General features: G+C 39.8%; 1 protein-coding gene across 1 annotated transcript in view; it reads left to right on the top strand.

Moving 5' to 3' along the window:
• Nucleotides 1–22,610, top strand: part of NEK10 (NIMA related kinase 10) — a 227,496-nt gene that overhangs the window by 60,012 nt on the left and 144,874 nt on the right. Inside the window, 8 exon segments of the mRNA XM_030329784.1 lie at nt 3,049–3,065; nt 3,068–3,150; nt 3,260–3,392; nt 3,956–4,006; nt 4,009–4,091; nt 7,185–7,230; nt 9,945–10,066; nt 10,204–10,306. Of these exon segments, the coding sequence (XP_030185644.1) occupies nt 3,049–3,065; nt 3,068–3,150; nt 3,260–3,392; nt 3,956–4,006; nt 4,009–4,091; nt 7,185–7,230; nt 9,945–10,066; nt 10,204–10,306 (638 nt within the window).

Genomic DNA, 22,610 nt, shown 5'->3' on the forward strand with positions numbered 1-22,610 from the left:
AGAATTTTGGCTATTGATGAAAGTGCTGCTATAAACATTGGGGTACAAGCGCCCCTATGCATCAGCACTCCTGTATCCCTTGGGTAGATTCCTAGCAGTGCTATGCTGGGTCATAGGGTACAATCTATTTTAATTTTTTGAGGAACCTCTACACTGTTTTCCAGAGCGGCTGCACCAGTTTGTATTCCCACCAACAGTGCGAGAGGCTTCCCGTTTCTCCACATCCTCTCCAGCATCTATAGTCTCCTGATTTGTTCATTTTGGCCACTCTGACTGGCGTGAGGTGATATCTAAGTGTGGTTTTGATTTGTATTTCCCTGATGAGAAGCGACGTTGAGCATCTTTTCATGTGCCTGTTGGCCATCTGGATATCTTCTTTAGAGAAGTGTCTATTCATGTTTTCTGGCCATTTCTTCACTGGATTATTTGTTTTTCGGGTGTGGAGTTTGGTGAGTTCTTTATAGATTTTGGATATTAGCCCTTTATCTGATACGTCATTTGGAAATATCTTTTCCCATTCTGTCAGTTGCCTTTTAGTTTTGTTGATTGTTTCCTTTGCAGTGCAGAAGCTTTTTATCTTCATGAGGTCCCAATAGTTCATTTTTGCTTTTAATTCCCTTACCTTTGGAGATGTGTCAAGTAAGAAACTGCCGCGGCTGAGGTCAGAGAGGTTTTTTCCTGCTTTCTCCTCTAGGGTTTTGATGGTTTCCTGTCTCACATTCAGGTCCTTTATCCATTTTGAGTTTATTTTTGTGAATGGTGTGAGAAAGTGGTCTAGTTTCATTCTTCTGCATGTTGCCGTCCAGTTCTCCCAGCACCATTTGTTAAAGAGACTGTCCTTTTTTTCCATTGGATATTCTTTCCTGCTTGTCAAAGATTAGTTGGCCATACGTTTGTGGGTCTAGTTCTGGTTTTCTATTCTATTCCATTGGTCTATGTGTCTGTTTTTTGTGCCAATACCATGCTGTCTTGATGATGACAAGCTTTGTAGTAAAGGCTAAAGTCTGGGATTGTGATGCCTCCCACTTTGGTCCTTCTCCTTCAATATTACTTTGGCTATTCAGAGTCTTTTGTGGTTCCATACAATTTAGGATTACTTGTTCTAGCTTCGAGAAGAATGCTGGTGCAATTTTGATTGGGATTGCATTGATTGTGTAGATTGCTTGGGTGGTATGACATTTTAACAATATTTATTCTTCCAACCCATGAGCATGGAATGTTTTCCATTTCTTTGTGTCTTCTTTCAATTTCCTTTCTATAGTTTTCAGCATACAGATCTTTTACATCTTTGGTTAGGTTTATTCCTAGGTATTTTAGGATTCTTGGTGCAGTTATGAATGGGATAAGTTTGTTTATTGTCTCTGTTGCTTCATTATCAGTGTATAAGAATGCAACTGATTTCTGTACATTGATTTTGTATCCTGCAACTTTGCTGAATTAGTATCAGTTCTAGCAGACTTTTGGTCGAGTCTGTCGGGTTTTCCATGTATGATATCATGTCATCTGCAAAAGTGAAAGCTTGACCTCATCTTTGCCAATTTTGATGCCTTTGATTTCCTTTTGTTGTCTGATTTCTGATGCTAGAACTTCCAACACTATGTTAAACAACAGTGGTGAGCGTGGACATCCCTGTAGTATTCCTGATCTCAGGGGAAAAGCTTTCAGTTTTTCCCCATTGAGGATGATATTATCTGTGGGCTTTTCATAAATGGCTTTTATGATGTTTAAATATGTTCCTTCTATCCCGACTTTCTTGAGGGTTTTTATTAAAAAAGGATGCTGAATTTTCAAATGCTTTTTTTGTATCGGTTGACAGGACCATATGGTTCTTATCTTTTCTTTTATTAATGTGATGTATCACATTGATTGATTTGCGAATGTTGAACCAGCCCTGCAGCCCAGGAACGAATCCCACTTGATCATGGTGAATAATTCTTTTGATATGCTGTTGCATTCGATTTGCTGGTATCTTGTTGAGTTAATGTTTTAAATGGATGACATCAAAATATATGCCTGTTCTTATGCGTTCAGAAATGCCAAAGTTGTCTAATCCTTTGCTCTTAATCCATAGAAAAAGTATTTGTCTGGATGTCTTTCATAGGGTAGGTGCTCATTTGAAGGGGAAAGGGCTGGGTTTCTTGGCTCACGAGGCTGTGCTGGTGAGCGTGACAGAAAACATCACCCCCTTGGGAAGAAAAACAGTCACCTACATGTGTGGTCTGCCTGGCATTGTATCGGGCAGGCTGGCCAAAATCATAGGCCCAAGTTCTTACTAGGATTCTACTGTTAAACGGCAGAACAGAAATAAGAGCTTACGTTGATATAATGCCTTTTGTTCAGAAGCATTGGAACATTTTATGTTGTTACTTTATTTACAAATGATCCTTGAATTTGAGGGAAGAAAAGTGAGTAAAATTATTATAACCTTTTATTTCAAGGCCCTAAACCCTTCATTTTTGTGGACTTAAAAGATTTTACTAAGCCCTTGAAACCAGTACGTTGGAAAGGATGCATAACTCTCTCCATTTTTTTTTTTCATTTACCTGTATTTTTATTTTATTTTCATGAAACATTTAACAATGGGGTTAGTATTTACCTCCTAGGGTTACATGAGGACTGAATCAAATGGCATTAGTAAGTGTTCAGCACTCCATAAACACCCATAAACATTCCTTCCCCAATGTTTAATGCCTGCACCCCTAAATATCTCACAAATAAGGTCTTTGTATAACCTGTATCATAACGTGAGATCTGCTCTCTTAACAAATTTTCAAGTGTACAGCCCAGTATTGTCAATTGTAAGCACAGTGTTGTATCTCTAGAAACTTTCCTCTCTGGTGGCTTTTCCTTATCCCTTAAGAACTGTAGTTCTAGTTCATTTTGTGAGATACGCTGGTGAGTACTATTTGCCCCCGCTTTGTTGATATCCTAAGGAAGTTAAATTTGCTTAATGTAATGAATCTGTGAATGGGTTAGCTCCCAAAGGGAAGGAATGAGGAACAGTTACCAAGACCTACATGAAGTGTATGTGTGTGCATTTTCCTGCAGGCTTTTTCCCACCGACCTGTTGAGATCTTCATCGATATAGGACATTATGTTCGTGATATCAGCGCTTATGAAGAATTGGTATCCAAGTTGAATTTGTTAGTGGTGAGTCCTGAGTTTCAAATACTTGGGCAGGCTGCTGTGTGGGCAGGATGCAAATTATCATAGTGCCCATTTCCTTGTTTTGTTTTGTTTTGTTTGTTTTTTTGGTTAGGATGATGAACTGAAGCAAATTGCTGAAAATATTGAAAGCATTAATCAGAATAAAGCTCCTTTGAAATACATAGGCAACTATGCAGTTCTGGATCATCTTGGAAGTGGGGCTTTCGCTGTGTTTACAAGGTGACGTTTGCCCTTGGAGAACACTTCTCTGACCTTCCCAAGCAAACCAGATATCCCACTTGCACACACCCATGCAACCGGATTGGCGCCCTCATTATTGGAAAATAGATACGCAATTAGATTTTTGCCCATCAGATAGCTGTACTGATGTTATCTCAGTACAGCTCTCAGCTCTAGAAATTGGCCACTGGTCTTTGAAGACAAGAGCCATTATTAATGTCTCACCAAAAAATAGTAAAATGGCTTATCCTAGTGCATGACCCTTTTTCTCTAAATTCACACCAGAGTTTCGATAGGGTCCCGGTAAAATCCTACTGAATGGTGCAGACCGCCCAGGAGGAGAACCAGTTTTTTGAACTGAGTTTAGGGTACATACAAATAAAATTGTAAAAAGTTCTGTTGCTTATTTAGATTATTTAGATTCCTTGGTTGAATCATGTGACTTATTAATCTATCTCTTTTCCCCCTCTTTCTACCCCCACTTTATTATATTTTTATTTTATTTTATTTTATTTTATTTATTTTATTTTATTTTGTTTGTTTTGTTTTATTTTTGGTCTTATTTTAGGTTAGAAGCGTAGTGGTCAAAATCTTTTGGCAATGAAAGAGGTCAATTTACATAACCAGCATTTGGAAAGGATAAAAAAGATCGAGACAGCAGTGTAAAGAATATTGTTTCTGAATTAACCATAATTAAAGAGCAGGTAAGTGCTTTTCTTGTTTATGAAGGTATGTACCTTACCTAAATGTCATCAGTAGAGTTCTTGTGCTATTCTTGTCCATGCTATTTAAGAACTGGTTCTGTTTAAAATAATTGGCATTGAAGTGGTAACATTTTAGTTAGATTTTTTTCCTAAGGCTTGACATTGAACCACAGAAAGACTTTCTGGAGTCTATATCAAGGTTTGGGGTGCAGAATGACTGAGTTTACAAGAGAATGCCTCATATATGAAACATCCTTCTTTTTAAATTGCAAGCATATCCGTTTCCTTCTCATTAGAGTAGAGAATATTTGGTTACTTAGTTACATGCATAAGCATATGACTAACAGTTCCCTGACTTTTGTCAAGTGGAATCAAGCTGTTAACATTCTTCAAATACAGCTTATTAAATCTAAAAGTAGATTTCCAAGATGGGTTATTATTTATTGGCATGAGTTGAATATTCTGACATAATGTAACAACTCAATTACCTATCATTATGAAGGTGTGTTTGGGGAGAAAGAATAAACATGTCAGAAGAGAAGTGAGGTTGGATTTTGTGATCCAAGAATACATGGGTTTCTTTTTCAGCTTTCCTTATTTATGCATTCATCGTGGATACTGTTCATTTATAACTCCTGTGGAGAACCACCAGCTTCACTGCGTTGTGTTGTCCAGGAGTTAAATTTGTATAGTGTCTGTGCTGGGACTTAAAGATCATTAAATATATATGATCTTTATTCACTGAAATCTGCAGTTCTTCTCCAGTTCACAATTACAGTAAATACTATCATTAATAGACTGGATTTTAAGAAGCCAGTGTTTGCTCGTGTTGAGGGCACCTGCATCTTTGGCAATGTGCTCTCTCACTCTAGCACAAGGCTGGAGCGTGGCTTGTGCTGTAAGCTGATTTAGTATCGTCATTTGAACTCCGATCTGGATACAGTCCCGGCCAGTGAGCTAGGGTCCAGAATATGACTCTTTTGCTTACCTGGCCCCTTATTGTTTAAAATCTGCTGGCCACTGGAGAGTTGATGAGGCAGATGTTTTAGCACATTTCCTAAGAAAAGAAAATGTCCGGGCGGGGACATTTAAGAGGCACGTGTTTGGACTTTGAGATAACTCAAAATTGTACAGTTGCACTCTTACCAGAGGACTGAACCAATGGAAAGGATAGTAAATAACCCTGAGTCCTAAAAGGAAGAGGGGATAGCAGACAGAAGTGACAGAAATGGAACTAGAGAAGGAGAGTATATTTTTTAAGATTAAGACTAAGCTGCAGTAAGAAAGAGGCTCCACATACATTGGCTTAACGAGAGGTCTCACAATGCAACGGGGCTATTTCTCTTTGATGTAACAATCCAGAGTGAGGTGGACCAGGTTGGGAATGTTCTCCGTTCCACGCAGTCATCTGGGGGATGTTGGCTCTTCCCTCTTACTGTGCTGCTGCCTCCTAGGGCATTCATTGTCTTCATCTGTAGGGTTGAAACTACCACAGGCATATTCACATCCAAAGAGGGAAGAGGAAGAGCGTGAGGGTCGGGGCATTCCCAACGTTTAGGACTCAGACCCAGGAGCACACGTTTCCCCTTACATACCCTTGGTGCGAACTTAGCGATAGTCCCTCTCATGGCTACAGGAGAGGCTGAGAGATACAATCTCGTGGGAAGCCATGTTCCACTAGAACTCAATTGCATTGGAGGATTGGGCGGGTAGGAGTTTGGTGGACAGTTACGAGATTCCCCTTCAAAAAAACAAGAGGAAAGACCAAAAAGAAACGCAAGCCATTTGTAAATGAAATGAAATGTCAACAATTCTGAGATAAAAGAAATTTCAGTTTGCCTAGACACTTAAATTATAAAAAAGCAACTATAAACATTTAGTATACTTGTAGAAAATGAAAGTTTCGAAAAAGCAGAATTTTCATGTGATATCCTGAGGTAAACCTACATCAGAGAGAAATTGTAGGGGCATCTGGGTGGCTCGGTTGGTTTAACAACCAACTCTTCATTTTGGCTCGGGTCATGATCTCACTGTTGTGGGGTCGAGCCCCACATAGGGCTCTGAGCTGACACTGTGGAGCCTGCTTGGGATTCTTTCTCTCCCTCTCTCTCTGCCCCTCCCCTGCACACTTTCTCTCTCAGAATACATAAATAAACATTACAATAACAAGAGAGAAATTGCACTGAAAGCTTCTTGAAAGTGGCCAGGAAGACTTCACTCAAGACTATTGAGATAGAAGTCAAACTATGGCAACAGGGGAGAGAGATTGAGCTCAACTCCAAATACACCAGCAATAGCTAGTATTTACAACCAACAGGCCAGGTGAGGGGGGTGAGTAGGTGGAAAATTACTCAAGAGAACTTCATTAGCTATCAAAGATGGGGTGATGAGGAACTTGATTGGGTATCAGGAGTGGGGAGATTCTTGCTAACCTGACTTGGCAGGATTCTTGATGACACAAAGCAGGGCAAGAATGAGGCCTAGTCAAGAAGAGGGCTTAGAGAAACCTGACTAAAGTTTGGCCAAGAAGGGAGTCCTTGCCAACTATTATAATTTAAATGGAGTTAGTAAATCTTAGATTATTTCAGTTTCATACTAACCAGTTTGGAGAGCATAGAAAGATACAAAATGTAAATAGAAACAAACAGTATATATAAATATTTAAGTGGTAAGGAGTGGTAGGGAACAATGGTATACACATTCAACACAAATTCCTTCATTTCTGTTTCTTCTCAATGCAATGTGTGCGTGGTGTTGGAATGGGGAGAGCTAAATGAATTCTTCAGGTTACTTTGAGTTCTAAAATTTACCTAAAATGTAAATTAGGTGATAAAACACCATCAGTTTTTTTTATTTGATAAAAGGCCTCTATGGGAGATTGCTATTTTTCAGATTAGTTTTGTATGGTAGCAAATAAAAAGAATCCAAAAAGTCTCAAATCTCAGTTAGATGATATCTTAAAATGCTTAATTTTATAGATAAATATAAATACAGTAATTTTCTTGTTTGTTTTCAAATATGAAGTCCAACCTAATTGTGAAAACAAGTTTATATATTGAAGTAATGTAATGTTTGTTATTTATTTTCTTCTAGCTCTATCATCCCAATGTTGTACGCTATTACAAAACATTTCTGGAAAGTAAGTATGAGTTTTCATGATACATGTGTAGGTGTGTGTGTGTGTGTGTGTGTGTGTGTGTGTGTATACACATATATATATGTATATGTATATATGTATATTTTATGTTTATTTTTTTGAGAGACAGAGAGAGAGAGAGAGACAGAGCTTGAGTGGGGGAGGGGCAGAGAGAGAAGGAGACACAGAATCCAAAGCAGGCTGCAGGCTCCAGGCTCCCAGCTGTCAGCACAGAGCCCGATGTGGGGCTCGAACTCACAAACCACAAGATCATGACCTGAGCTGCAGTCAGACACTTAACTGACTGAGCCCCCCAGGAGCACTTCATGATATTTCTAATTAAGGAAAAGTTTCTATATTATATACTTTTCCACTAGAATGTCACAAAATAAGCTTAATCAATTCTTTTCTTTTTTTTAACTATTTTCCTCAATTTGTGGAAGACCTTGTGCATCTCTTTCTTCATCAGTGAAACAGTGGTATAATCAATGACCTAAAGATACAGCTATAAAGGACTTAGACTCCTGCCTGAAAGACACTGCATGAACAAAGCAAACAGTTATTTGGGCTATTTTCTCTCTCACACACACAAAACCTTAGTAGGATCAGGTGAGAAGCAAAGTAGGGGGTGCCTCTGGGTGACTCAGTCGGTTAAGTGTCCCACCCTTGATTTTGGCCTAGGTCAAGATCTCGGCCTCGGGTCACCACCTCACAGTTCATGAGTTCCAGCCCCACATCCACTTCTGTGCTGACAGTGCGGCGCTTGCTTGAGATTCTCTGTCTCTGTTCCTGTCTCTGTCTCGCTCAAAAATAAACGTTTAAAAAAATGAGAGCTTAAGAAGCTTAAGAACAATGAGAGAACTTAAGAATCATGGCTTATTCAAGACAAGGTGGAAAATTGTTTTCTTGGCTTAGATGACATTTTTCACCCCCCCAAATAAATTCAGAGGGGATACGTCTTTGAGATTTCTTTTACTTGAAGTTCCGATAATGGCCACAAGGTGGCAATGGATCCCTGACTGATTCTGCAGGCAGGTCATCGGTGCGGAACGTTGAGGTAAAGCCAAATTCAGTCACAGGTTTAAAACAATGCAGGACCTTTGACTGAAACAATGAAAGTACTGATAAACCTTGATGATGTGCATCGCATATGAGGTTTAAAAGTAAATCATTTGGAGGAAGGATGTACAAAGCAATGGTTGGGACTTCCTCATTGCCTCTTTGTAAGTGCTATTATTATGCAAACCTATCGTGTACTGTGGCATTTTATGATTTTGTCCATCTCCCTCCCCCTGGATGAGTCAAAGGAACGCAGTGCTGCAACTGTCCAGTAAATCCTGGCCCCCTGATAATAGAATTCTTGATACTAGAGTCATTTCTTACAATTTAGCGCACATCCCATTAGAGGTCAAGATTGGCTTCTGGCTTGAACTACTGAAGTGACACAACTTATCTTAAATTAGAAAAAAAATACAACTTTTACAACCTGACATCTTCTGAAAAGAATTGGAAGTGGCTTAAAAATACCTAAAATATGATCAAAGAGATTAGGGAATTGTGAGAAAAGGAACAAAAAGGTAGCAAATTAAAAATGAAGCTAAGGGATGGGGGATGGGTGAGACGGGGGAAGGGAATTCAGAGTACGCCGAGTAATGTATAGACACGGCACACTCAGAACTAATACAACCTTGTACGTTAATTATACTTCAATAAAAAAAGAAAGTCAATTAATACAAGAGAGGAAAAGTTATGCTAGGGGTAAGATGAGTACATACACTGAGTGCTTCTTGGGATAATGAAGAATGGAAAACAATACAAATGTCTACCTCTAGGAGAGTAAACGATGATCCCTCTGTGTTGTGGAATACTATGAAGGCAGCAGAAAGAAGGCACGGATCTGTGTGCACAGATATGTCGGGCTGTTGAATAAAAAAGTATTAAGTGGTGGCACATGTATCGTGCGATTTCATTTCTGTAAATATTGTGTACATACATATTTTATATGTATCCAAAACATCACAGATTTCACATATCACTACATTGTTAATAGTTTCATATCGGTTTTGGAGGAGAAAGTAGAATTTACTTTGTTTCTTGGCACCCAAGGTAAGGAGATGAGCACCGTTATGAGGTTCCCAGTCGCCCTAAGATAAAACCCCTGGCAGTCCAGCTCTCTGTCTGCTCTAGAGGGGGCATCACAGAAATTTCCATCATGGGTTGTGTTTTCAGCTGTGTCATTGCAAGACCGTGGCACGATTCCAGTGCGAAATTCTGTCAGGTACATCAATGAGGCTAGGCAACAGTCCGCTTCAAAAATACAATTTTCTGAATGTCTGACATGATTTAAGGGTAAAATTTTAAACTACTGAGAGGAACGTTCTTCAGGAAAGGCTCCTGGGCTTGGCATCATTTACTCGTTCTCTTTAGCACCTCCCAGTCATTCCACATCTTGGTGTGTGTCGAAAATGATCATTTTTGCCAGCGTAAACTTATGCTGGGAGGTAGCCTGTAGCTGGAAGAGACTGTCACTGGGCTCTAGCTGCCTGGAGAGCCCCTCACCCCCATCGCCCCCAGGGCTGAGTGGATCTTAGCCCCTCTCTAATTCCTTCAGTGCTGTGCCCTGCATACACACTGGGAAGCTCAGATTCTAATTCATATGCATTTTTCTAAATATATTGAATTTAAATTTCTGTTGTATTTCTCTTGTTTTCTCATAGATGATAGGTTGTATATAGTTATGGAGCTGATAGAAGGGGCCCCTCTTGGAGAGCATTTCAGTTCTTTGAAGGAAAAACAGCATCATTTTATTGAAGAAAGACTATGGAAAATATTTATACAGGTACACTTTCATTTTCATTAGTTTTTTAAAACAACAGCGAATTTCTGAGCTGATTTCTTAGAGATGTGTGTAGTAATCATCAGCGGTTACGTGTGTATTTGGGGAAATAAAATTTGTTTTTTATTTGCTGCTTCAAGCTGTGCTTAGCTCTTCGGTACTTACACAAGGAAAAGAGGATTGTCCACAGAGATCTAACGCCAAACAACATTATGTTGGGGGATAAGGACAAAGTAACAGTGAGTAAGTATAAGAATCTTCAAAGTTTTTAAGAACTCCTGAATAGGATTCAAGAACACAGTTGTTCGATAGAAGTTTCTGGACTTAAGGGAATGTTCTGTATCTGCACTGTGCAGTGTGGGGCTTTGGGGCATTTGAAATGTGGCTCGTGTGACTGAAGATGTGAATCTTAAATTCTATTAAGTTTTCATTGAGGTAAACATTCTATGTGACGAGGGGCTACTAAACTGGACGTCACCGGTGTAGTTCTTGACTGAGTTGCATTTTTCCCATGTGAGAGAATAAAATACTGGTAGGATGCTTCAGGATTTACTTCCCAATTCAGTGGTTTCTAGGTTTTTTTCTCTACCTCATGTGAGTGCATTGTTTTGAACTCTTAACGGAGACTGTGCTAAATGGGTGACAAGTGTACATATCAAAGGCTGTGAAAATTCTAGACATTTGTATATTTCAGCATCAGTTTTTATCAAAATAGTTTCAACTGAAGCAGGTAGGTCTAATGTTAGATAAAATTGTATAATTATCTCCACAACTGTGTAATTCTCAATCGTAGCTTAAAAGTCACTTTTCAGCCTGACTGATCCATCAGCTTTCTCCTGCTTTTCACTCGTGAATAGTTGTGTTCCTCTCATAGACTATGAATCGTTCACCCGCTCTAAGTAGGGCTACACATGTCTAAATCAGTGGTCTCTGAATACTTTTTGCTCATGACATTCCATCGGTAAAACATTTTTTTTTTATAATACACTGCCGAAGTATAATATGCTCACTTACAAATTCTATACACATAGCACTATACAATTATTTGACATAATGTATATAAGTCTACAAATAAAATATAAAGGGGTACATCAAAAAATCGCAGGTTTCAATATTTTGAGGGGGCCCTCCAATGGGTTGCCTTAGGCACTCAGCTCTGGAGATCACTTCCCTGAATGTTATTGATGTGAGAGACACATTATAGCATTTTAAAGCTGATTCTCTTAGTTTTAGAAGAATCTAATTCCTCATAAGGTCAATTCCAAATGTACGCTTTTACCATAACCATGTGTCTTCAGTAACAACACTTAGATCTGTTGTCCAGATTTTTATAGTAGAGCATCATATCTTAGTTTAAAATATAAAAAGCAGCCCCAAACAGAAACTCTATAGATAACTTCCAATGCAAAGTTACTTGGAAATATTTCCAAGCCAGTACTTTGTGAAATATAAAATGAGACCAAAGAATTGTGAATCTTCATCTTGGACACACATTTGCTTAATCATTTGAAATTAATTATAATTTCAATATAAAATATTTACTTATCTTAAAAACTTACGAGCTTTTACTTTTTTTTCTATTTCTAAATTAGACTTGTGTTTCTTTAATAATTTTTCCTATTTATAAACATATAGGTATTTTAATTTATAAGTTAATGAGAATTATTAAAAATCAAATTTATTATATCTATATGTTATTAAATAGGATTGAACAGTTTTGTTCTGTGTTGGTATATGGTGTCTCTGATGGCTATTCAGGCCATGTTTCTGAGTATTGGCCAATGCTGCACTTTATTTTCTTACTAAGATCAGCTGCAATTATTTCCTTTGGTTACATTTAAAGATGTTGAAGTTACCTTTTTTTTTTTCATTTTAAACATTTTTATTTATATTTGAGAGAGAGAGACAGAGCACAAGTGGGGGAGGAGCAGAGAGAGAGGGAGACACAGAATCCCAAGCAGGCTCCAGGCTCTGTGCTGTCAGCATGGAGCCCGATGTGGAGCTGGAACCTACCAACCCTGAGATCATGACCTGAGCCGAAGTCGGATGCTTAACTGACTGAGCCACCCAGGCGCCCCGAGGTTACTCTTTTATTGTAGCTTGATTTTCTATCTAAACTTAACTTGTTAATTTTTATATTTATTTTCTGTAATCAGTACTGCACATCAAAATACTTGACAAAATAAAATAGTGCTAAAAAATAAAAATAGAAGTGCTAAAAATTCTATAAAGAAACACCTTTTTGGGGCGCCTGGGTGGCGCAGTCGGTTAAGCGTCCGACTTCAGCCAGGTCACGATCTCGCGGTCCGGGAGTTCGAGCCCCGCGTCAGGCTCTGGGCTGATGGCTCAGAGCCTGGAGCCTGTTTCCGATTCTGTGTCTCCCTCTCTCTCTGCTCCTCCCCCGTTCATGCTCTGTCTCTCTCTGTCCCAAAAATAAATAAACGTTGAAAAAAAAAAAATTAAAAAAAAAAAAAAAAAAAAAAAAAAAGAAACACCTTTTTGCAATCCCCAGTTCTGCTTTCCTAAAATGATCACTTTTAATTCTCTTAGCTTCTTCTGACATTTGATTTTCTATTGTGATAGTTGAGGATTTAGTTTTCTTATTTCCTTTTTTTCCTGATCTATCCTTCCAATAGAGTTATTGCACAATTTGGCGTTAAGTCAAAATTCAGTGTTGACATTATTATTACTGTATAATTATTGTTCAGTGTTGATCACCTTTCCTTTCTCATAGACCTTTTTTGTTTTTCTTGGAGTTAATAATCGTCTTCTTTTTTGTCTGTTGTCTTTTTCTACATACCTATTATTTCTTCTTCCCACGTCTTCTAAAAGGATTATAAAAGCCCTCTCTGTACTATTTTCATGTGGTCACACAGGGCAGTTACTTTTAACTCTGTTTTCTTGGACACCCAATTCCTATAGATTGGGTGCAAATGTAGATTGGATTTGAATTTAGGTCTGCTGCACGGCCATTGTCCTGAAACTTACATTTGTTCCTTTTCTAATTGGAGTCTCTCTTATATCCTGTGTTTTTCCCTCACTTTGTATTTATTAATTTTTTCTTTTTCAAATTTTTATTTAAATTCCAGTTAGCTAACATACAGTGTAATATTAGTTTCAGGTGTAGAATTTAGAGATTCATCACTCCTGTTCTGCTGAAGTGTATCTTCCAGTACTTTCCTAAAAAAAAGAATGTTTGGGATTTTATAATTTTTGGATGCTTGCATTCACAAATATTTTTATGGGACCCTTGTACTCTTGGTAGTTTGGTGGGTGTAGTATTCTCAGATGGAAGTCATTTTCCTTCCAAATTTGAAGGCATTACTTATTTACTTACTTACAATACCACCAGACTGAGTGCCTGAGTGGCTCCGTCGGTTAAGCGGCTGACTTCAGCTCAGGTCATGATGATCTCACACTCTGTGAGTTCGAATCCCGCATTGGGCTCTGTGCTGACAGCTCAGCCCAGAGCCTGGAGCCTGCTTCAGATTCTGTGTCTCCCTCTCTCTCTCTCTGCCCCTCCCCGACTCACACTCTGTCTCTCCTCTCTGTCTCTTTCTCAAAGATAAAGATTAAAAAAAGAATGTATAGCATTAATTTGAAACCAAATGTAGAAGATGCCCATATTTTGGGAGGTTGAAATAAAGCTGCAATTCATAAAGCCTATAAAAATAGGCTGTGGTATGTGTGAAAGTATGTCACCACAAAGGGGCAGCCTTGGAATATTTTACGTTTCTCTTTTCTTGTGCTAGAAGGCTTATTTACTCCCAGGAAAACACAGAATTGGCAAGAGATGTTTTAAGATGCATGAGACAAAATATATTGAAAATATAAGCAGAAGAAAATCTTTAGAAAAGATAAAATTACTCTCTTTTTCTTTTTTAAAAAAATTTTAAAAAATTTTAAAGAATTTTTTTAAAAAATTCTTTTTGAAAAAATTTTTTAATGTTTAGTTTTTGAGAGGGAAAGAGAGAGAGACATAGACAGGGGTGAGTGGGGGAGGGACTGAGACAGAGGGAGACACAGAATCTGAATAGGCTCCAGGCTCTGAGCTATCAGCACAGATCCTGACGCGGGGCTCGAGATCATGACCTGGGCGAAAGTTGGGCGCTTAACTGACTGAACCACCCAGGAACCTCTCTCTTTTTCTTAATGTAGATGAATTAGCTGTTTTAAGATTGAGGTTGGTGTGCAATTATTTGTAGCAAGCACACTAGATGGGAATTTGCCTTCATAAGGCAGCAGAGAAGAAAGTATTAACTTTCTCTTATTATACTAATATTTAGCTATGTGTGGTTTTACAAATGTTGTCTAATTTTAATGTCTAAATATATTTCCATTTAAAAGACTGTATATTTTAATGACTTGTCCTGTGAAACATGCCCAGTTCTTGCCTCTGCATTTATTTGCAACCTTCGGATGCCATATGAGGGAACAGACCTGCCTCAGTGGCACGCGGGGCAAAGCATAGTCAAGGTCGGCCCTAAGTGCTGCCACTTGTCAAGTAAAACCCATACTGTACCATCATAGAATGGCTCAGAAGGAGGGGATCTTCTGGGAGTGAACTGGCTTGTAGACCCACCTTTTCACATTTCTTGACCTTTTCAAATACTCACATTTTAGTGGAAGCCCCTCATGCTCCCATTTTCTTCCCTGAGTCCAAATTTAAAAAAAAAAAAAAAAGAAAGAAAAGAAAAAAGGAAGAAATAAAACTCAGTCAACTATGCTAATAGATTTTATACATGGGCTTTAGTGCATGACTCAAGAGGTCACATGTTCATCCCGCAACCAAAAGGGCTGTGCACATTTCCCCGTGTTTCCCAAATGATATTTGGTTGTTGCTACTGTAATGACAACAAAAAAACACTTGATTCAGTGGAACATTTATCAACGACTCGAGCGCTTATCAAATGCCATCATACGCCAGGCATGTCGGGGTGCATGTTAGATGAAAGCCGTGTCCTCTGTTCCTTGAACTCACAGTCTTATGGGAGAGACGTTGAGTTCTTCATTCGGCAGTTAACTCCTGAGCTGCCGCATCTGGCTGTGAACAAGAGAAGCATGGCAGACGTGGTTACTATCTTTGTGGAGCTCATAGTTGCATTACAGGGTGATGAAGACCAGAAAGCTGTCTATGCAAAATGGTAGTATATTGGTTGGGATAGGTCATATTATGCTGCAGTGACAAGCTGACCTGCAAGTCTCAGCAGCTTAAAACAATGGCAAGCCACTGGCTGTGTGACAGATCCACCTGTGGCCTGGTTTTGTATGTCCTGTGAGCTAATGATGGTTTTTATATTTTTAGATGGCTGTTGAAAAACCAAAGAATTTGTGACCAAGACCATGTGTGGCTCTTAAAGCCTTAATTAAGTATGTGTTATCTGGTCCTTTACAGGAAAAGTTTGTCCTTGGGGCGCCTGGCTGGCTCAGCTGGAAAAGCATACCCCTCTTGATCTCAGGGTCGTGAGTGTGAGTCCCACGTTGGGTGGAGGGATTACTTAAAACAAATAAATTAATAACCTTATAAAATATATAAAATATGTAAATTAATAGCTATAATCCAATATAGCTACCAAAAAAAAAAAGAAACAACGAAAAGAAGGAAGAAAGGAAGGGAGGGAGGGAGGGAGGAAGGAAGGAAGGAAGGAAAGAAGGAAGGAAGAAAACGTTTGTCCACACTGGCTGGCTTAAAACAGCAAGGTTTCTGTCTTAGCACATACTGTGCATGAACCGTAGGTCACTAAGGGAGCTGTGCTCAGAGACCCAGGCTGGCTAAAAGCTCCTCTATACCTGTTTCCACATTGCAGAGGCAGGGAAGAAAAGGCATAGCAACCGTACCTCAGCTCTTAAAATTTCTGCCTTGATTTCATTGGTCAAAGCAAGTCAAGTTTGAAAGGGTGAAGGTGTATTTCTCCTTCCAAGAGAATTGGAAAAAAATATATAGTCTACAATTACATATAATTGTATATAGAAATATATAATATATTGTTTACTATATAATTATTTTATAATTGTTTACTACAGAATTGTATATATACTAATATATATACAGTTCTATAGTCTATCACAACTATCAGGCACAGGGGAAAATGTGACGACTCTGCCTGTGGAGCCTTCAGGTGAGGAGCGGAGTAGGAAAGCGTTCCAGGCAGGGAGTACAGCAAATGCAAAGGGTGAGAGACCTGAAGCAGTACGGTGCGCTTACGGATTAGCAGGATGTTCAATATGTAAAGACAATAGAAACTTGGGTGGGTGAGGAGCTCGAACATTGATATTTGGTCAGAGACTTATCTTTGGAAACTTTCAGGCTGGAAATTATGTGATCAGATGGGATGTGGAGGATAATTGTAATGTAGGTAAGGGGTACCATAAGGAAAGATTGGAAACAGATTCCCCAGTTTAGGAGATGTGTCAGTTAAGATCTGTTTGGATGCAAAAGGCCAGACCAGCAATGGCTTGTGCCAGATGGACACGTAATTTCGTAACAAGGGGTCTGGAGGTGGGCGATTCTAGTGCTGATTTAATAGTTCAAGGAGATGGGGCGCCTGGGTGGCTCAGTCTGTTAAACATCCAACTTCAGCTCAGGTCGTGATCTCACAACTCAAGTTTGAGCCCCGCATCGGGCTCTGTGCTGACAGCTCGGAGCCTGGAGCCTGCTTCATATTGTGTGTCTCCCTCTCTCTCTGCCCTTCCCCTGCTCACGCTCTGTCTCTGTCTCTCTGAAAAACAAATAAACATTAAAAAAAAATAGTTCAAGGAGGTCATCCATGATCTAGGAATTTCTGTCTTTTCTCTCCATTATCCTCAGCAGATTGGCCAGAGCTCTAAGCATCATTATCAAATTCAGACAGGAAGTAAGATGGCAGCTACTCGGCTACGGCTATCTCCTTTTATCATTAAAGAAAATCTTTCGTAGAAGGTCCCCATTACATGTCTTACATTGTGTTGGCCAAAGCCGAGTCATGTGACCACCCTTAGCCATAAGAGTGACCATCTAGGTGAGTTTTCAGCCTCTACAGTTGGAGATAGAAAGGGAGAAAGGGCTGACAGCGTTTTGAGAGCTGGTCCACAGTGTTTGCCACCAAAGACTGTTGCATTTGTCCAGGAAAGATGTGATGTAGGTTTTACTTATGGCAGCAGGAGAAGACGATATGGCAGAGGGATTGGATTCAGCAGTTAATTGGGACCCAGAACTTAAAAGATTCCGTGTGAGAACAGTGAGAAAGAGTCTGAGTTTGTGGAGATTGTGATGCCACTGGCAGAGAACTGGGTGAGGGGATTTCAGGTGTAAGGTTTTGGACACACTGCATTAGCAATCTGCTCGTATCCTTTCCTGGTTAAAGTCCTTCAGGTGGCCCCCTATAACATTTAAGATAATGTTTAGGTTCCTTAGGGCACCCAAAGTCCTTTCTTCATGGTCTCACCTTTGCCTTCTCTGGCCTCATGGGACAAATTGCTGTTTCCTGAACAGACCACGCTGCGGTTTTATACCGCTGTGACTTCCAACATGGCGCTCTGTCTGCCTACATTGCCCTCTGCTACTCAATTCAAATACCATTCCTCAGGTGGAGTCTTTGATGTCCCCATCTGATACATTCTGTTTCTGGGCACCTTAGTGTAGTATACGAGGCTTGCCTTTCTCACAGCACATAGGGCAGTGGTTGATTGCCATTCCCGCCTTGAGGTAAGGGAAACTGGTTTTCCTGACTTTGATTCTCAGAAGGCACTTTATAATATTTTTTTTAAATTTTTTTTAACGTTTTATTTATTTTTGAGACAGGGAGAGACGGAGCATGAACAGGGGAGGGTCAGAGAGAGGGAGACACAGAATCTGAAACAGGCTCCAGGCTCTGAGCTGTCAGCACAGAGCCGGATGCGGGGCTCGAACTCATGGACCGAGAGATCATGACCTGAGCTGAAGTCGGCCGCTTAACCGACTGGGCCACCCAGGGGCCCCTATAATATTTTTTGAATAAATGGATACATGAATGAATGAATGAGCAAACAGACTAAAACAGCCCCATGTAGAAATATTTACAAGTCAGTTACAAATAAAAAGTAATGATTAGGGAAGATACCTGGGTTTGAGATCTTGATCTGAGAGCTGAGATTTTGTGGGAAGAGTATTCAATATAAGAAGGACTGAGGATTAAGGTGAAAATCAGGTATAAAATGGGGAAAGGGACAAGCAGCTCGCACTAGCATCTCAGCAAAGCATGAAAGGAAAATCTTTACTTTCTTGAATTCCAACAAAGTTTGGGAAATCAAATTAGATGTGTCTTGTATTGCTAGGATCTTGGCATTTTAATTGTTTTCTAGGGGATTAGAGGATTTTAATTGTTATTCGTTGGCTCAACTGCTGCTGAGAAATCTATGTCATTATAGGAAAAAATGAATTAGCATTGTACTGCTGATAGGGAAATCAAAGCCCTCATATGCTTATTATCTCCTATACTTCTAAAATCTTCTCATGAAATAGGCACATAAAAGACTGTTTGTGGCTTTTGTAGATCTCTTGACCTGTCTTGCTTTGAACGTGTTGTGTAGTGTACTTCTCATTAACCAGATATAGTACTTCTCATTAACCAGTATCTATTTGAGTTTAAGCCAGCACAGAGCTTTGAGTGTTCTTACAAGACTACAGAATGTTGAGTCACTTGTGTTGCATACCCACGTAGCACCTGTGTAGTAAGGTGGCTACACGATTTCTGGAATTTCTCTTAGCCAGCAAATTGCCTTCATGTCACTGAGAAAGCAAGAATATTTTCTGTCAAGCCCACTGGGTTCCTTATATTGCTGCTAGGTCACGTGAAATAAGGAAATAGTGAAGCAAATTCAGTCAAATATAATTTCTAAAAAAAATTTTAAGATTCTCATACCACCAGTGGGTCATCCTGTAATCCTGAGATTTGAACAGCAGTTGGCTTTGAGGAAAAGATGAGAATGGCAGTCCCAAGAAAGTTCGCGCAGGGTGTCCTGAAAGTCCTGGTCCTGACCAGATGATTGTTGTGCTCTTCTGGTGAGATGAACTCATCATAATTAACTGCATGAGGGAATAAGGAGGCATCGAATCTTACCATCTTAGGGAAAAAATGGAACTAAAATCTTCCCAATGTTGGGTTTATAAGGCCTATAAAAACATCAGAGACCAAGGATAGTAAAGTTTATTTTAGTGTATGTTTTCATATGGGCATATTGGGTTATGATTTAGTTCTCCAAGAAATTTTTAATGTATAGGGTAGAATATGATGTGTTCTGGACATGTTATTTTCATTCTGTGAGTTTTCCCAAAGCGTGTTCTCTGAAGCAGCATGGTGAGTAGGTGGGAGTGCCTATTTTTACAGAGACTAGTTCAACAGTACATGGTACTACACATCTGATCAGTCTGCCCAGCCTCGTAAGGGTACTGAAACCATTGGAGACTTTTGGACTCTATAGTCCTGTCATAAACTCTCTCTCTCTGTGTGTGTGTGTGTGTGTGTGTGTGTGTGTGTGTGTGAGAGAGAGAGAGAGAGAGAGAGAGCATGTGGGCAAAGGACTGACTTCCTGTTTTTATCAGAATCTGACCCCTAGCATTCCTATTTAATATTAGAACTGTGTGTTTAAAGTTTCATTCATTATTCCAAGTAATCATAACCAGAACAAGCCCCACATTGAAAAATGATTTTAGAAGAGCCCATACTTAGTAAGGACACTAGTTTCTCCAAGATTCTTGTCTACTGATAGATATCCTACAGTGTGAAATGATATGTGTGTGTACCAAAGAAATGGGGTTCCCTAGAATTCAGAAAGTACTTTTGTACCAGAAATTGAATTTGTCATCCCAGAGCTCTTTGTTATAATACCTCCATCAATAAAAATCAATCAAATAATGATGCTGTTGAGAAAGAGAAACACTTTCACTCTGCCTTATCCAGGGAAGGGCCTGCACTGGGGGCAGAAGCTTTGGAAGAGTCGGTGGCCCAGTGGAAGAACTCACTGTACACCAGCATTAAACCTCCCCTTTTCCCTTGTTTAGGAAGTTCTGTTTTAGACTTGATTAGAATTCCACTTGTTGAAGTAGAAATAATATTAATAACAGCTGAACTTCACTTGTAAGAAGGTCAAGGAGGGGTCTGGAGGGCAAGGATTAGAAATTTGAGTGGCCTTCAGAGGAGGAAGTGCCAACGAGACAGGGGTTTGTTGAGCATCTTTCTGGGAACCTTCTTCTCATCCCCCCCAGAGCCCTGCACAGAGAGGATGTTACTGATGATCCCGTTGCTGTGGAAGTTGGAGGCTGGCCTTCATTTACTAGGTCGGGAGGAAAGAGTAGAGAGACAGATGGGAGGGGGTTGCGAGGTGGACATCTCTCTGGCCTATTATACAGTTATGCTCAAGTAGACGCCTCTGTCATTGCCTAGCACTACAGATATTTCAACTGATCATTTCCTGAAATTGTCACAGTTGTTCATGGTTTTTTTTTTTTTTTTGTACTCCGAGAAGATACTTTTATCATGGTAGAATTTTTAGCTGTGCTTTGAAGGAAAGGAGTAACCACCCACAGCTACATCTCTTAAGCTTTTACTATGGGATGAAGGTTACATGTTCATTACCTCTTCCAATATCCGAGGCACATTCCCATATTCACAGATAATGGGAAGAGTTGGAGAGGATAGAAGACTTGCTCAATTCACCCAACTAATAGGTTGGCAGTGCCAGGGTTGAACCACGTCTGGCTCTAGTGTTCACCTCGTTGCCAACTCGCTTTATAATATTCCCTTAGAAAGATCATTTCAGGTAAAGAAAAAGGCATCCTTGAGTGCATGGGGTGCTCATAATCGAGTACTGTGTAAGGACGAATCCAATAGTTTTGTTGAGGTGAGCATTTTAAGTTGGGCAGTCCGCCATCTGAACGTGGCCTGCAGGGTCTTGCATCATCTGGCCATATCCTTGATGGTCTACCCTCTAGCCAACCTGGCCTTTTTTCAGTTCTTCAGTGGACCATGCTCCCTTGATCACAGGACCTTCTCTCAGTTCCTTAATGGATCGTGTTTCCTTGATCACAGGACCTTTGCATATGCAGGTTCCTCTGCTATATGGCTTTCTCCACTATCTCTTACCTAGTTAACTCCTGTCCTCTGTCTTCTATTCACTCAGTCACCATTTTGTCACAGTTTTTCCTGATCACCTGTGTCGCCTATGTTACTCTCTCATAACATCGTATATCTACCTGATTTTTAGTGACCTTGTCAGAATTATAAATTTATATGTGTGATTCTTTGTTAATTGTGTATCTGTACCATGGGTCCCTATGGGCTATGTCAACATACATAATTTCTGATCTGGATACTATCTTATCTTTAGTACCTATCCCAGTACCTGACACGCAGTAGATAATTAGTGTGTACTTATGGACAAATATGTGAATCAGTGAATACATGGACAGTCTTGAAGGCATAGAGCAGCTGGAAACTTTATAAACAGTAACAATCAGGAGATGTTCTGGTACTTATATGGGGGCTTGCTGTGATGAAGACAGGGGTTGGTAGATTGTTCCATTGTTAAATAATCTGTGGAATGGATTAGAAGGAAAAGTTTCCTGATGAGCTGCACCTAGGTTCTTGTAGGAAGAGGGAGGGCCTGGGCTCCTGGCACATTTAAACTGTGGTCGCAGACTCAAAAGAAAGGTTCAGATACAAGAGCTGAGGAGTCGATGAACATAGGGGCAAAAGAGACAAGGCAGAGCTTTCAGGCCAAGAAAATGGGGAAGATAAGATGCCATCTCTACTTGGGATATCCCAGATGACCATGAACAATAAGCTCGGTCTGGGGTGCGAAGGGCCAGGTGCCACCTAGAGCTGGGGATGAAGTGGTGTGGCTGTGAATTTGGCCACTGCCGACACGGGTGGTGGGGGGAGCCTGCGGAGGGGGATGGGAATGCCTTACATCTGTACTATTTTACAAAATACTTCTTACCTGTTGTCAGGTTGTTGGAGCAACCCCTTGCAAAGGGTAAGTTTCGTAAGCTCTTTTTGAGAAAACCGAGTAGTTGAGTTATGGGTCCAATGTCACGTAGATAGTAAACGACCGAGCAAGAATTGAGGGACTCAACCAGAGACTGCGCACCTTTTCTCTCTGGAGGTTGACAGCAAGGCTGTAGTGCAAACAGGCTACAGTTTTAGCATTTTCTGTATCGTTCATTCTATCAAGGGAGAGATTGCTGTACCCCTTTCTGCGGCATAATGTGCTGCACGTAAGATGTTGCCATTTTGAATTTCTATGATAGCACATGAATGCTTTTATGACCACAGTTTCTGAAATAAATCCTTTTCCTCTACTCCAAATATGACCACAAATGTAGGACAAGTAATAGAAACATTACTGCTACTACGAAAATTTTCCAAATGGCCAAACAATATTAGCTTTTGTTCTCTTCATGAATACTTGTCAACCATCTGTGTGTTTTCAGAGAGCCATCTGAGTTTCTGCCATTATCTACAATACATGGAGTGGGTAGAATCTTTGTGACTACCACTCCTTAGTTTTGGCCTTTCAAAATCAATGGCAT

This window comes from Lynx canadensis, chromosome C2, assembly GCF_007474595.2.
Source record: "Lynx canadensis isolate LIC74 chromosome C2, mLynCan4.pri.v2, whole genome shotgun sequence".
NCBI classification, from domain to species: Eukaryota; Metazoa; Chordata; class Mammalia; order Carnivora; family Felidae; genus Lynx; species Lynx canadensis.